Source organism: Maylandia zebra, linkage group LG18 (assembly GCF_041146795.1).
Source record: "Maylandia zebra isolate NMK-2024a linkage group LG18, Mzebra_GT3a, whole genome shotgun sequence".
NCBI lineage: Eukaryota > Metazoa > Chordata > Actinopteri > Cichliformes > Cichlidae > Maylandia > Maylandia zebra.
The window spans coordinates 8,523,659-8,539,239 of record NC_135184.1 but is presented as its reverse complement, the minus strand read 5'-3'; the positions used below and the strand labels follow the sequence as shown (position 1 = coordinate 8,539,239).

The 15,581-nt window shown below is 39.3% G+C and overlaps 4 protein-coding genes across 5 annotated transcripts in view; 1 reads left to right on the top strand and 3 right to left on the bottom strand.

Moving 5' to 3' along the window:
* Positions 1-4,438, bottom strand: part of pip4p1a (phosphatidylinositol-4,5-bisphosphate 4-phosphatase 1a) — a 32,255-nt gene extending 27,817 nt beyond the window's left edge. The window contains exons 1-2 of the mRNA XM_004555147.5: positions 4,193-4,438; positions 3,117-3,310 (exon numbers count right to left, since the gene is read on the bottom strand). Coding sequence (XP_004555204.1) covers positions 3,117-3,310; positions 4,193-4,310 — 312 coding nt within the window. The 5' untranslated portion in view covers positions 4,311-4,438. The remainder of the gene's footprint in view (positions 1-3,116; positions 3,311-4,192) is intronic.
* Positions 4,439-5,572: 1,134 nt separating this feature from the next.
* Positions 5,573-9,145, bottom strand: dnaaf6 (dynein axonemal assembly factor 6). 2 transcript variants are annotated; one of them, XM_004555145.6, is made up of 7 exons: positions 8,914-9,145; positions 8,686-8,813; positions 8,260-8,326; positions 8,061-8,166; positions 7,749-7,845; positions 6,139-6,224; positions 5,573-5,896 (listed from the first exon to the last, which is right to left on the bottom strand). In XM_004555145.6, the coding sequence occupies exons 2-7, from the start codon at positions 8,779-8,781 to the stop codon at positions 5,767-5,769; spliced, it is 582 nt and encodes a 193-aa protein (XP_004555202.1). In that variant the 5' UTR covers positions 8,782-8,813; positions 8,914-9,145; the 3' UTR covers positions 5,573-5,766. The 2 variants fall into 2 exon arrangements, with proteins under 2 accessions (XP_004555202.1, XP_076732485.1); XM_076876370.1 differs by having other exon boundaries at positions 8,686-9,138.
* Positions 9,146-10,028: 883 nt separating this feature from the next.
* Positions 10,029-10,949, top strand: LOC101478976 (MICOS complex subunit MIC26). The gene has a single exon (XM_014413584.4). It carries the CDS (start codon positions 10,085-10,087, stop codon positions 10,730-10,732), a length of 648 nt encoding a protein of 215 aa, XP_014269070.1. The 5' UTR covers positions 10,029-10,084; the 3' UTR covers positions 10,733-10,949.
* Positions 10,950-12,080: 1,131 nt separating this feature from the next.
* eif3f (eukaryotic translation initiation factor 3, subunit F) lies at positions 12,081-15,514 on the bottom strand. Its single transcript, XM_004555143.6, has 8 exons — positions 15,371-15,514; positions 14,897-14,967; positions 13,936-14,015; positions 13,714-13,851; positions 13,530-13,621; positions 13,228-13,364; positions 12,959-13,072; positions 12,081-12,355 (listed from the first exon to the last, which is right to left on the bottom strand). Exons 1-8 carry the CDS (start codon positions 15,480-15,482, stop codon positions 12,278-12,280), a joined length of 822 nt encoding a protein of 273 aa, XP_004555200.3. The 5' UTR covers positions 15,483-15,514; the 3' UTR covers positions 12,081-12,277.
* Positions 15,515-15,581: the final 67 nt, after the last annotated feature.

Genomic DNA, 15,581 nt, shown 5'->3' with positions numbered 1-15,581 from the left:
CTTTTATTTTTGCCCCTTCATCTCCACAGTCATTTAGCCTTTGACCTAGAAATCAATCTCACTGTGTCATCCCGGATGACTCAATCCCTAACATGCAACTGCAGGACATAGAAGAAAGAAGAGGAGGCTTGACATAGGTAGCTATAACTGAAGATGTAGAGCTATATCGCATGCCAAAGTATATTTAACTTGCAATATATTAAACAGCTGTGACACACAACTTGAATAGCAGGGGTTACACTTTCTGGTATTTCTGTTATTCACCAATGTTGTATGTGAAAAATAAAACAAAGATAAGTGAAACATTTACATTCTTGTCATGGTGCAATGACTTATTTGACAGCTGAGATGACACATTTGAAACAAAAAACATAAAAATATGCATAGCGGATTTCAGCTGAGTCATGTGATACTTAGCTGAATTCCCTCTAAAATAACATTTTGAAAGTGAGGATGTCACACGTTGTTTAAATGCTTTTTGCCTGACTTGCCCCTTCCTCCCCTCCTCGTATCGGACATCTTTCTCTGAGAGGCACCAAAGGAACCACTATACCCACTACATTGGTCACCTTGCATGCCACCAGTGGCTTAATAACAGTCACATCCATTTATGCTCATCATTATAGTACAGGTACCTGTTGCATTATTCACCTGAACAACAGGTGTTGCCACTCAGACAACACCTCCACATCAGTGCTGGTACAAGAGCAGAAATTCCAGTGTTTGGGGTTTTTTTGTGAATCTGACATTGCCATTTTATCATTAAAACGGCAATGTCATATGTTGCCGTTCGCCAGACACCGGATAGCAGGTATAATGGGACCCTAACACTTGAAGAGAGGAAGCGAGGAGAGAAATGAGTTCAAATGAGATTGCACTCTCCTGCCCAAAACAATCAAATTAAGTTTAGGACAAACTAGTTTGCACCAGATGAGCCCTGGAAAAGCAACTGTGTTTTCAAACCCTGAGACTACTCAGCTGATTTCCTGCAAATCTAACTTGACGCGTGGCGATTGGGAAACAAACAAACAAAAAAAAAAGTATGATGTAATTTATAAATGTTTAATGGTGTGTGATTGCTATGCACAGTAGGCTGAAAAGTGTTTCATTACAGTATTTTCACAAGGATTATAGGAACCATTAGTGACCTCACAGCAAACTCTGGGGATTATCCAGAGTAATGAGGATGTTGATTCTGGAAAAAAAAATGCTTTTAAATTTTTTGATGGCTCTGAGCAAAAAAGGGGAAGATTACATCCACCTTATATTAACATAAAGGGTGACAACACCAAATTTGGCAATGTGGTCACAACACATGTTTTGTAATTGTAGCTGGGCAGTATATCGCTTTATTTTAAAGACCGCAACATTATTTACATTTTGTCTTGCCCTATCTATCTATCTATCTATCTATCTATCTATCTATCTATATACATACACATATATACATACATACACATATATACACATGTGTGTGTTAGTCTGTACATTAAATGCATGGAACATATTGATAGGTTACCTATATTAAATGTATATAAACATACTTCTGACAGAAACATAAACTATTTATAACACTAACAGTTTACAAACTTATACAGCTGAACAGCATTCTGGGTAATGTTAGCCAGCCAGGTAGCATAACAGTCTATTAACAGCTGGGAGGAGCTCTGTTAATATATTCAAGACTGATGGAGGATGAAGGACTGTGTTTACAGTATTTCAGTTTAAAAAGTTAAAATATGAATTTTGCCTTGATTTCTGAACCTGATTGTTTCTGTGCTGGATTTTCACTCAGGGTACGGCTCAAACAGCCTCCAGACATATCTGTAGTCATGTGATTCTAGGATCTCATGTTACTAAAGACTAGCAGGGGTTATTCCTGGAGACATAAATAATAACTCTAAATGGAGATTCCTTCACAGCTCTTCTGTAGAAACATTAATGCTAAAGACCCATGTGCTGATTTTGTTTAGAAACAGCTGAAAAAATAAAGCGGGATTACTGCTCTCATGCCCCTCTGAAACTCTCTTTGGCCTTGCAGTAGTGGTGCATGAGTCTTTTGGGTGTCACGTGGGCTTAAATGCTAACCGTTTACATCTCACAAGATATGGATATAGGAATGTTTGACTAGTGAAGGTCGGAACTGTCACAACTGTGTTATAACAAATGAACTGAAAAGCAGAACAGACACCCTGCTGAAGACTGGCATTATATCCCTGTGTTGTACATTTAACGTTTGTTAACAGAGCTTAAGAGCGGATTATTTACCGTTTTGGTCGTGTGGTTTCATTTTAATTATGTTTTCTTTCTTTTTAAGTGTTTTATACTTTATATACTCCTGGAGGAGAATGGGCCACTGTAAGCCTATATAAAGGCTCAGTTACACCAATATATTAATAATACTACAACTACAACTTCTAATAATACGGAGATGTACTATTGAACCGCTATAATCTTAAAAATACCACAAAACAAAAATTTTGCTCATACCTTCCCTACATCACACATTGGTTTGCGCATTAACATACTGGAGGCTCTGGTGTGACGGTGCTCAGTACCTAAAGATACTGCACACACAGTAGCTCCTTGTAAGTCACAAGGTATTTACGCTCTACTCATAATACTCAAAACGTTTTTCTAATTTTACAAAATGAACCTCACGTTATACTAAATAAGATGTGTTCTTTTCTATGTTCTTCTGTTGTCCTAAATCTTTTTTATGTGTTAAAACAGTTTATAGTAACAATTCAATTACAAACAGCTAGATGCTGGGCTAGTACAGGAATAGTTGTAATTTGTGCTAAAAAAAAACAAAAAAAAAACAAACATAAAACAAACAAAACAAAATACAATCCCTCATTTTCAGAACCAAAAATGGGGGGGGGAAAAGCCAACTTAATTCATGTTGAAATTGTTTGATTCATACTGGGGTTCACCTTTTTCCATCTGGACAAAGGTCTATGGTCGCAAAATGTAAAACAAATATCTTTGTTTCTGCAGCCATCATTCAGATCAACAAATTGTATCTTCTATTCCTTTGAGCTGACATAATGTAACCTGAAGTAGCCAACGGGCTTTACACCTGGGTCTACAGATTCCTCTGGAAACCAACCTACCGTAGCTTCATTGCAAACCCCACACTTCACCACGTGCTGGTGAATCTTGCCCTCCACAGAGATGAGGCTCTGACACACCCTGCAGCTGATAACAGGGGCACTGCCACTCTCTGGTGAGGTGAGAGGGGAATAGGGCGGAGGGTCCTCCCCTAGGAGCACCGATGGCTGCGTGGGGCTGGGGAATGGAGGGAAACCTGAAGGCAAGGGGAAAAATACAACAGTAGTAAGGACTAGTGAAGGGACACAGTCATAAGAGTTGTGCAGTGAGCTGGAAAAAGCCTCAATTCCCATGACAAATACCCTGTTATGATAAACAAGATAATAAGATTTGGTCTGGAGTTCAGCAGAAAGGAGCTTTAGAAGAAAAACACTCCTGGAATGCTGAGCGGGCTGAGCTTTAACAAATGAGGCTGGGTATTTGTGAAAGACATTTGTGAAAGGTATTTGTGAAAGCCATTTACTCACAGTGTGTGAGTAAATGGCTCAGTTCCATCTAGAAGTCATATGCAGCATGCAGCCCATGTTTCTCAGTTGATCTATTCAGGCACATTTGTCCCTTTCTAGGTGAACGATCATTGGTCGTCGCTCTCCTTTGCAGAATCCCTCGGCAGCCTCCATAATGGCTTTCTCACATGCCAATCAAATCAGGTGTTTCTCGTATGCTAGCTAGCTTAGAGAAACAGTTATCTAGCTTGTGAAGAAAATCGGCTCTCTTAAACTGCCAAATTATATGCACTAATTTGTGTTAAACCCGTAAATGAAATATAATTTGATAATAACGTTACCGAGCTGCATGACTGAGGCTTTGCGGATGGTTTGCCGGTGCTAAGCAGCGCTAGCTGTCAAGCTAGGTTAGCCAGTGAGCACAGCGTTGATTCCCTCCTGTGCTTTCTTCCATTATTTTAAAACTATCGGTTTTATTCAAACAGTAAATGCTTTGTAGCTTTACACCACATACTGACCAAACACAATCACACTAGGGTGACCCCTTCTTGTTGTGATGGCTGAGCTAGAAGAAGAGGCTAATAAAAGCTAAGCTAACTGAGGGTGGAGGAGAGAGCACCATGGATACTCACTCGGTGGTTTGTTGGGCACACCGTACGGTCCCGCACCGGGGGACAACCCGCCGTTACCGCTGCCGAGAGCACCATCGCCCAGATCTGATAATAACGGGGACCTCTCGCCGTCCGCCATACCGAGAGCGAGGCGTGGGGATTAGGGGGGGAGAAAGCGGAGAGAGATTGCAGACCGATACGGTGTTGTATTGTTGTGTCGGAAATGCAGGCGTCACATGATCACACCACCACCACTACGACCGCTGCTGCGGTAACGATGCCCGGGGGTGTGGCACTGCTCACCGGGGGGTGCTACGAGTTGCGAATGTAGGAAAGTTACATTGGAATTATTTGTGAATTATTTACCCCCAGTATTCGATGCACCAGTATAACAAACGCAGGTAGCTAGTTTTTCTCTCCAGTCATCAATGGAAAATTACTAAAATACTCTACTTAGATACTTTTCTTTGATCATGGTAAAAATTAAACAGTCCTTCAGACACTTGACTTGAAATGAGGAGAATGAATGAACAATTAATAGTTAAAGTTTAAGCCTGCATGATGAAAACTGTCTATGTGTCTTTCTATATAAGTTGTTATTAGCAGTAATATTACTTGCAGTAATATTAGAAATAGTAGTGGTGGCGCTGGTAGTAGTAGTATGATTGATTGTTTCCAAAACGAGAACAAGTATAAAGATGATAAGAGTTAGTATGTAATTCAGTAAATGCAGCATCTCCATTAAGTTTTGTGTGAATATAAAAGTATTTTTTTAAAATGAAGGCTGAGCAATTTTCTTGTATATCATCTTCAGGCAGCACTGAGCTCTGGGTACTCCTGTATGGAGTTTGCATGTTCAAAACTCTCCCCACAGCCCAAAGACATTAATGAGGAAAGATTGACTGGTAATTCTAAATTCTCCTAGGTGGGACTGTGACGTGAATCTTTTTTCGGTCACTATATATTAGCCCTGCTGGGATAGGCTCCAGTCCAGTGAAAAGTTGTATAAAATGGCTTCAAAAGACCCGAATTCAAAGATTAATTAAGCTGTGTACCAAATTAAGATGTGTACACCATGAAAGTCAGTAATAACAGCTACATTAAGTTGTTGTACTGCAATATACACTATGAATGGTAAATGTTATGCAGATAAAAGATTGTTTAAAAATAGACAGTTCCAGGTATCATGTTCAGTGTTCCTCAAAATAAGGGTTTCCCCAACCTTACACACAGTACGCTTGCATAATGGTGAGCAAAGGCTGAATACATCTGTACATATTGTATGTTTTTTGTTTATTTTTATCAAATTTGCAAAAAAATTTAAAGTAAATTTTTTCATGTTGTCATTGTAGGGTATTGGGTGTAGAAATTTGAAGTGAAAAATGAAAATAATCCATTTTGGAGTCAAGTATTTATTAGAAATCCACAATTTAACAGTCATAGAGGCTGTGATGGCACAAGCAATAGCTTAAACTCACAAAATTCATGAAGAAATTCATAGCAGAGTTTTTGCTGATTATTTTCCAATTCCTTTCTGGTTTTAATGCTTAATGTGTCAGTTTGTATAATGTTATTTGCTGCTAAATCATCCTTTTTCATTGCATATTGATGAAGTCCATAGGACGCTTCATTAGTAGAGTCACCTCCAGTTCCTCCCTCTCACTGAAGAACTGGGCCTTGCTCTCATTTTTGTGGACCGGATCGGGGAGATGGAGCCCCAGTTTGCTGAAAACAGATGGAAAGGCAGGTTAAAAAAAAAAAAACAAGTAGCACTGAGGGGGGGATGATATATGTCTAACACTGAAAGACATTAAGAGTTGTGTGATAAAGCAATCAAAGCTCAGATCTTGGCATGCACCTCTGATTAAAAGGAAATATCTGAAACAGGGCGCTTCTGGCCTTAAATGTTGCCTCTAAGTCTTCAGGGAATTAAAAATGAAAGCAAACATTTTCAAAGGATCTCTTACTATTTCGGCGTCCGTAGATCAAGGAACTTTTCTTTCACATCCAGTACCACCTCTTTTGCTTTAGTGTCTGGTAGTTTGATTTTTACCTACAAGTGAGGGAAAAGTTAGCATTGTTATTATTCTACACTGTTCACATTAATATATATATATATGTATCATTTTTATTTTAAAAACATTTCCCCTTTTTTATTCTTCAATTGTAATGCAAGATTAGGTTTTTAAAAATACTTTCCTCCTTCCAGTATATGTGATGCTGGGTTTTTTAGATTGTTAGTTGTTTCCTACTTTGAATATTACTTCTACTTCTACTTCCACTTTTTAAAGGTTAACACACATTACATGTGAAACATCCCAGTTTGAGATCCTGAAACAGCTAGTGTACTACAGTGTTGATTTCAAAGCCGGATAAATGGTTGCATCATGAAGGGCATCCAGCATAAAATGTGTGCCAAATCAAATATGCGGATCTGCTGTGGAGATCCTTCCAGTAGGTGAAAGTACCTAAATAGCTGCTGTAATTATTGTGCCATATCGGTGATTATTCCAGAATCAAGCATCTTACTATGACCAATCTAAAAGAGTGAATGCACGTAATCTCAATATTTATAAGTGTTTTAACACAAACTATTTTAAATACACACTCCAAATATTATTTATTGGAAATCTTTTTACATATGTTTTAATGCATGCTCAATAATACAGGTGAGGAAATCCCAGAAAGTTGATTCTTTTCATTTGGATTTCAGTAGGAGAAACACTACATCACCCATCCAAGTGACTTTGTCAGTCTCAGCTAAATGCAGGTTTCCCCAACCTTACACACAGTATGCTTGCATAATGACTTAAACTAGCAGCATTGCTTAACAAAGAGCCAGAAGGTCTGTGGTTATGACAATGCGTGTTCTGATCATGAAAGCAATAGTGCTTTCTCTCATTATGCAACTGTATTGTTTATAAGTTTGGGGAAACCTGCTGTCAGCTGAGACTGAAGGAGTAACCCGGTGAAATGTTTCTCCCACTGAAATCTAGATGAACAAAATCAGCTTTATAAATCTATAAACAAGACTTTTGTTTAGATTTTGTTTAGAAGATTGGAAGTTAAAGACAATGAAAAAACACCCTGATCTATGATGTCTTCTTTGTAATTTGTTGCTGATCGAAGTATTGTAAGTCAGTTCATCTGTATTTTGGAGTGAAAATGATACAAACATACTAAAACACTCAATTCCCTTAAATATACATAACATTTCATATTTACACAAAGTAACCGACAAAGGCAATCTTAGCAATTTGAGAACATTTTGAAGTATCTGTCAGAGATCAGGTGAAAGATAAACACTATTAGAAGCATTTAAATATTTTTTACATATATAGAGCCTGGTCACTATAGCGTTAACCTGTCTCACCTGTGCTCCTGAACATTTTTAGACTGTTCCTTTCTAAAGTCTAAAACTAACTACGTCTTCAACAGAATTATCTGAAGCCAGCCAACATTTAACAGGAGATTCATGCCTTGCTGCTCTTGATCACAACCTTGTGCATTTCATTTTAGTATCAAAAAAGTGCACTGAGTGAAGTGTTAAGAAATCTTGTGACACTTGGTAAGTTACCAGCATGGCTTCACAACACATGGAGGATGGATCCTTTCTGCTTAATCCCAAGAAGAGATCCTCTGTTCCTACACTCTGCTTCAGGATTATTTCATACCTGCACACAGAGGTTATAAATGAAGCAGACACACTAAAACCAAACACAACAAATATCACATTACCAGACATTTAAAGGAGATTAAACTCAGAAACAGACAGTGTTTGAGAAAGTATGAGGACTCTTTTGAACCTTTAAATATCCGCTTTTCATAATGTTTGATGCTTTTTTACATCCACTGTTGGTGTGTGTCTCTTTCTGCATTGCAGTCTTACTCAGGTTGTGGCCTTGGGTCAGTCAGATCATCATACTGTGAGCCTTCGGCCACTTCTTCTTCACACCAGATATCTTTGCTGTTCTTCTTCGTGTTTGCGGTTGACACTAATTAAACAGTCACATAAAGAGAGAAAGACAAATGCAGAAACAGTATGCTTGAATAAATACTTTTTTAGAGTGCTTATAATTGAAAAATACCTTGTTTTTCGTTTTTGGGTAGGGGGCCAATATGTCCGGGACCCAAACGTGCATATGCTTTCACATCCTGTGAACATAAACTAATATTAGTGTGGGGAGAGACTTGGCTTAATGGTTGCTGTAGTTGAAATACAATGATACATATTCTGTCCACTTCGTTTTACTCCATATTCTCCCATTGGTCCTCCCTGCCCACACCTGCAGACTAATAAACTTTACACCATTTTTCTAAATACCCTAAAATTTATATTTTTATTGAAAAATTATTTTTAAAGGTTCATTTTGCTAGTGTTGATTGATTATCCTTCCTATATACATAGGATTAAAATGTTGCTTTTTGAAAAATGTAAAGAGACTACAATTTCTGAGGAATATACTAAAGGCTAGTGTTAGCAGGGTTTTAACATGAACGCATGTAGATCTTACTTTACACTCATCTTCCTCTTCTTCATCCTGCTGACTGGACAACAAGGCAGACAGAGCCCGGAGGCTCTTTGCGGAAGATACCCCAAGACAATCCATTCAGAAAAAACTAATAAACAAAATAAAAAGCGCTGCGGACACAAACGAGGAGAAGAAAGCTGCTAAACTATAAGTAACTATGACAAAACAATTATTTTAATTGGTGCTAGTATACTAATTTTAGCAGCTCACGTTTGGATTGTTGACGCTTTCTGTTTCCCTGGAGACGCCAGGCTTTCCCGCTGCCATGGCAACCAGTGACGTCGAACAAATTACGTGGCCAGAGTCACGGTTACGCAGATCGCCGTGAGCTAAGAAGCCTTGCCAGGGAATTTCTAATATCACGATCTCCTCTTGCTCTCTTTTTTTTTTATTGCAGCTTTGAGAATAATGCATACTGTACTGTATACGAGAAAAACTAGGCACTGAGAAAACAAACAACAAAGAAACAAAGACTTATTTTAGCACAGAGTTGTATAAGAATGAACGACTGCTTCATTAATGTAATGTCCCACTGACTATTTAAATTTAACTGAAAGTTAATTCACGTAATGGTTTAAAATAGGTGGCCTGAATGGGTTAGCAAGATGGCTGCTGGGTGACTTTTATAGGACGCTGTTACAGGCTAAATGCTTTATGCACTGTAAACAGCTTTGCTTTAGATTAGTCCGGCAAAAGTGCAGTCTAAATATCAGTGGTGTATCTAAGATTGTAAATAAAAGAAAGAATGACTATAAGTTGTTAAAACTGTTTAAAAAGAAAGTGATGTAAGTACTAATAATTTCATCCAATTTAGCCTACCTCAGGTAGCAGACCTTGCCTTAGCTTTGACTTTTACGTGGAATATTTGAGTATCATATTATGAGGGCAGTGGATCAGAACAGCAGATATCCCAGTTAAGCACCGAGGACTTTATTGTAGACTACTAAAATAAAGCAGCTTGCTTAAGTCCTCATTCTAACTTCCTATTTTAAAGTTGTCATTAAAAATATAGTTCTTACAGTGTATTTAGTTTACCCATACCTTCACAATCTACCTTTAACAAGTAGGTTATTCCTTTTTTGCAACTTTATTGATAACGAACCCATTCAAACATATGCATGACAGGCAGTCAATTTATGGTGAAACTTTTTTAAACTGCATATCTTTGGAGTTCCATATGAAGCACGGTTTGGAGATGTGGGCACAGACATCATTACTATCTGTAAAGAAAGCCTTGTCCTCACTGATATACTTTATTCCTCCTGCCACTGTTGGCGCGCTTTCAAGCGTAGTAAAAGCGTTTGGGTGAGAATCAGAGAGGCGGGGCTATCTGCCTTGTCCCTCCGTGAATACCGTAGTGAATGCATGGCCCGCGGGGATCATGTTGAAGGTGACAGGTAGTGCCATGCCGGGAGCCCTGCGATTTTCACCGTTCACCGTGTTTGCTGCTGCCGGTGACGGCGAGAAGGAACCAGCGGTGGCTCCGTTAAACGTGGACGAACTGTCTCTGTACACCGCTCCCCCGGAGAAGTTTCAGTACGTGGAGCCTAAAGCCGGGCAGCTGGAGGAGCGAGTCGCCACCCTCAGGAAGTTATCGGAGCCGTACACTGCTTGGTGTCAGGTCACCTATGAGAAAATTAAACCCAAAGTTCAGGGGGTCTTCCAGTTTGGGAACGACGCATACGCCTATGTGAAGAACCCCCCGAAGGACTTCTACCCCCGGGCGGGAATCATCGGCTTTACCGGAGTCCTCGGGCTGGTTCTTGCCAGAGGTTCCAGGATTAAGAAACTCATCTACCCGACCACTCTCATGACCCTGAGCGCCTCTCTCTACTACCCGGAGCAAGCAGCGTCCATCGCAAAGTCAACCGGAGACTCCGTGTACGACTTGGCCGTGCAGAGCTACGCAGCGGCGGAGAAGATCCTAAACCCCCAGAGCAAAGCTGAGAAGGTCAATAAACCCGAAAAGAGCAGCGACTCCGAACCAAACAGTGACGACCCCGGCGTGACTGCAATAACCGAGCAGTAGCCAATCACACAGCAGCTTTATCCCGATACTGTAAACTGAGCGCTTTCTAGACAGTGTGACTTTTTCATGCCTACACTTTGCACTAAGCTTCACATGAAACTCAGGCCAGGCAAAGGGAAGGGGGGATTTGCAACTTGAATGACTCCCTTCCGATTTGAATGTGTATTTATGTAGAGATAAAGCAGTGTCTTACATTAAAGTTGCTTTACCGCCTTGATTCTGTGTCTTATAATGCCACATGCACAAACAAGATGGTCAGCACCAAAGAGAAGAAAACTAATTCAGGATTTTAATAATCAGTCGTTTATTTTAACAATTTTGTTCAATGGAGTGACAAAGACCAAAGTAGGCAAGTCACATTTGATCTGAAATTGTGTATTAGTTTCAAGTTTTATTTGTCATATACAGGAAACAATTATTATACTCACAGATTTTAAACATATTTTATAAAATAGGTTTTGCTAAAAAGTCATTATCCTACATAAACTCAAAACATTTGTAGTATTAAGTACTCATTAGACCCATTTGCATTACACTGCTCAGTAATGCTGGATATATCTCAGCTTTATATTCGAATGCTTTTAAAGTAAAAACTTCAAAGTCATTCTAAAGCTTTAAAGTAAATGGTATGGAGTAGAAATGGCTAAAAACACTGAGTGGAAGTAGAAAACAGCATGACCCAGAAGTACTTAGAAGCACTACTTAAAACGACATACACACCCACCATGACATCACCTACTAATTAGTAAAATCTCAGCTTTGAGTTGAGCAATTTTGCTATTGCCAGCTTAGCATTCTGAAACTGGATACGCCAAAACAACCAGTGGTTCAGTCTGAAATTAAGCCCATGCTCATTGGGTAGCAACTTGCAAATAAAATGTCATTAGCCAATGAGCATTTCCTGGAAAATCATAATTTCTGACTTAGTAAATTTAATGTTTTATGAAATATAACTTGTGACTGAGCTCACAAATAATCAGTAAAATGTTGATGTTAAAAAGGACTGGAAGGCCGTTAACCTTATAATTCTATGTAAACCAAAGTCCTTTTACAGGCAGACGTTCCCACCGCCTGCTGACCTTCAGAAAGAATGAAAGCTTGAGGGGCCTCACACCCTTAAACTATGCTCATCTTTTACACCACAAATGAACTCTAGTCAAAATATATTGGTGGAGGGCCAATCAAATGTCATGGGTCGAACAGCCACCCCATGTCCCCCCTCTACATACGCCCATGATAAGATATAAGGTCAGTTGTCTCCTTAAAAATACATTATTACAGATCAAGAATCATGAAGCAGGTTGACAGCAGTAAATGCGAGGTGTCTAATAAGCAGAAAGGAAACGTGTTAGCAGTATGATCCTTCCTTTAATGTTCATTAGCTACTTGTGACAAACCAAGCAGCCTTAAATTTAATTACCATCTTACCACAGGGAATGAACACTTTGTGACTGTTTAACATCTTTATTTTCATTTCAGCCAAAAAAAAAAAAAAAAAAAAAAAAAGTACAAAAATTAAATATGAATGACTTCAAAGAAACCCTCTCAGAGCAGCACCAGCTTCTCATTGAGAGCAATCTGTGCTTGGGTGAGGTTGGACAGGTAGGTCACCATCAACAGGTCCTGCAACAACAAAAGAGAGCATTTAGATTCACACTAAACTAAAGTGAAAGATTATAACAGCATAACAAGGAAACAAGATTAAAGGATGGCAAGTTTGGAAAGATAATGCCCAGATAAATGATGCAAAAATACTTCCATCTTCTAAAGCTTCTAATCCTGAAGTAAAACAGTATGATGCAAGTAGAGCCCAGAGACCATAAATAACCATAAAAACAGGAGGAGAGTTTAATTAAATGCCAAAAACAACTCAGAGCTCACCTAAAGCCTCTTATATAAGAGATATGACAATTCAGTTTACTCTTTTTAGAGCCAATGTGTTTATACGTGGAGAGAAATTAAGTACATTATTGCCACAACAATAAAATTTTCAGCTACTTCCTTGTCACAACAGGTCAGCACAGCGGGTTCGATTTGGCAGTTTATTGCCAGATGATCTTCCTGACGCTAGACTTGTGTCTCTACCACAATAATAAAAATGACAGTGTCTATTAAGCTAGTCTCTACTGCTATTTTTTAAGTGCCATTTGCCTGTCTGTTTAGATCAAATAGCAAAACAAAAACGGTAGTTGTCACTGATATAGTAACTTAAACACGAGCACTTACATTGATGTTGGAATTGAGCATGTTCTCAAAGTCCTCAGGTGAGATAGTGGGCACTTTGTTTACCAGATCCATCAGGAAACGGCCCACGCTGTTGTCTGCTGTCACCTTGCCAGACTGAAACAGAACAACATGAACTTCATAGCCATCATCAGCGCAAAACTTAATTACTGCTCAAATGTTCCCAGGTGACCAATATTAAGTTAAATTGGCAGGGATTTAATTAGAAAAGAAAAAAAAAACCCAGGGGACAAGTTTGTCTTGATACTCACCAGCACATCCTCAATGTATGCCAGCACTGTGGTCAACATGTCCTGTACCCTGGCTGCAGCACCACCAACCTGAGACAGGTCAGAGGTCAGCCCCTTGGTACGACTGGGGGTCACACGTGTTCGCTGTAGCAGGTCCACTAAAGAACAAATAGAGAGTATAATATAAAGTTTTCTTTCCTTTCATATGCACCCCAGCGAGTTGTTTGAGACACTGGGATTTAATTATTTGGCATTTCACAGATACTTAGTCACGAAGCATTTGTTTTCAAACAGTCGCCTTCATTTATTCTTTGTATTCTTACCGCCTATCCTCTCAGTGTCATAGTACACATACTTGACAGACAGTGGGGTGAACATCACACCAACTGTCTTTCCTGGCACACCCATCTGCGCACTGTGTAGGAGACACACAAACACATTCAGAGAAGCACTTTCAGGCTGTAGATGATCACATAAACACAGGCGCTGACAGAAAGATCAGCCAACCTGACGTAGGCGCGGATGTTCATTTTGCCACTCTGCAGTGCCGTGTCCACGGTCAGGTGAATGGGATTAGAGGCCTCACGGCTGTAGTACTCGTGGATGAGCACTGAATGTTCTGTGATATCAAAGCCTGTGGCATACCTGTCAGAAAAGATGAACATCTGCTAAAGAATACTGTTTTTTCCACTTTTAACTTTAAATTGTTAATATGACCGACTGACGCACCATCCGATGATGACCTCTGTAGGTGAAACCCTCTTGTGAAGCTCGTACATGTTCTTGGCAAACTCCATGTCCACAGCAACCTGTTGTCAAAAACAATGCATTTAAGCACAGCCATGTACACGGTCTCGTAAACATTTCTACAGAATCATCTTTCACTTGTGAAAGAATTCAGTGATAATTACATAACTGCACATTACCTGCACATGTGATGTGACAATAAAAGTGATTTGATTTTGATTTGATAATACATGTATTAGTCATAGCTACCCTGTAAGATATTTTGTAATTCACTGTCTCACAAAGCAGGATTAAACATAGTAGGTGGTATCAAAAACCTTAGAAACTAACGATTTAGCCTCCACCTGATAGCATAACACCACCTATAGTTTTCTGAGGGGGGTTGTTTCTATTGTTTACTCAGCTACTCAAAAGTAGTGCTTTGCAACACTATTACACATATCAAAATGAAGTATCGCTACAGTGACCTGGATCATATCCAGAAAAGAACTTCTTGTAACAGGAAGAATCACAATCAGAATACTTTATTAATCCCCAAGGAAATCATGTAGCCTCAGTAGCCATTTAGAAAAACTACCAGGAATTTATTCAGCCTGGTATTTAGCAGCCATATCGAAATTAAAACCTTAATGGACATTTAAAAACCCAGACTCATCTAATTAAAGACACAAAAGCACAAACACACAAGTTTGATAAATTTTAGTTATCTTTTTCTTTGTTGATGCTCCTAAGATTTTAATTCATGACTCTTTGAGTTTCGGATATTTCTAACTGAATAATGCGTTATTCTTTAGATTACTTGCTGAATGTCAGTTTCGTGTCTTGTTTATTACTCAATGGCCGATGTGGAATGGCTACTGTATTACTGGCCCTTTCCACTTGGCTTCAACATCAGCAATAAATAAAATTATGTTAGCTGCAAATAAAGAGTTTAGTAACATACCTCATCTTCAGATTCATTGTGAGGGACAGAGAAGCAGTTGGTCACCTCGATAGAGTGCTTGTCAATAGTACCTGAAAAAAGCAAATGTTTCAGTTCTTACATTATATTGTTGTAGCGACGAGCAGCTTCACTGTAAGTTAGCAAACAAGAGGATTCTCCATTAAATCGACAGTAATAAGCGCTAACATCAGCGATCTTTTCCTGTTGCTAAGCATCAAATGAGTGCAAACCCCACCAAAATGGAAAAAAGTCCAGGTGATTTGCTAACTTTTTAACTATATGAACAACTGAGTGGGCGGCCAGCTGTTACGAGTGATGCCGCTAGCTAACTAACAGTAGCTAATGCTAGTCAGCTGCTGAACTGAACCAGCATGTGTTAGCAGCTAAAGCTAAAAGCAGCTAACTATGCGGCAACTGGTTTCGTGCGAAATCGGTCCAAGCGGCGCAGGACAAACATATTGTCTTTTTACTTACCCAAAAGGGTTCCAATCACACGACTCGCTCCCTCATTTCTTCGCTCGTAAGAGTCGCAGATAGAAGCGAGAACGACGGGATGAATTTTCACAACTGGCCCGAACACCGACATCTTGGAAAAAGAGACCAACTGATTACCGGCGTCATGGACACATATACCGCCACCTTGAGGCTGGCGGATAAATAGCGGTTAGTGAGAATAATGCTAATT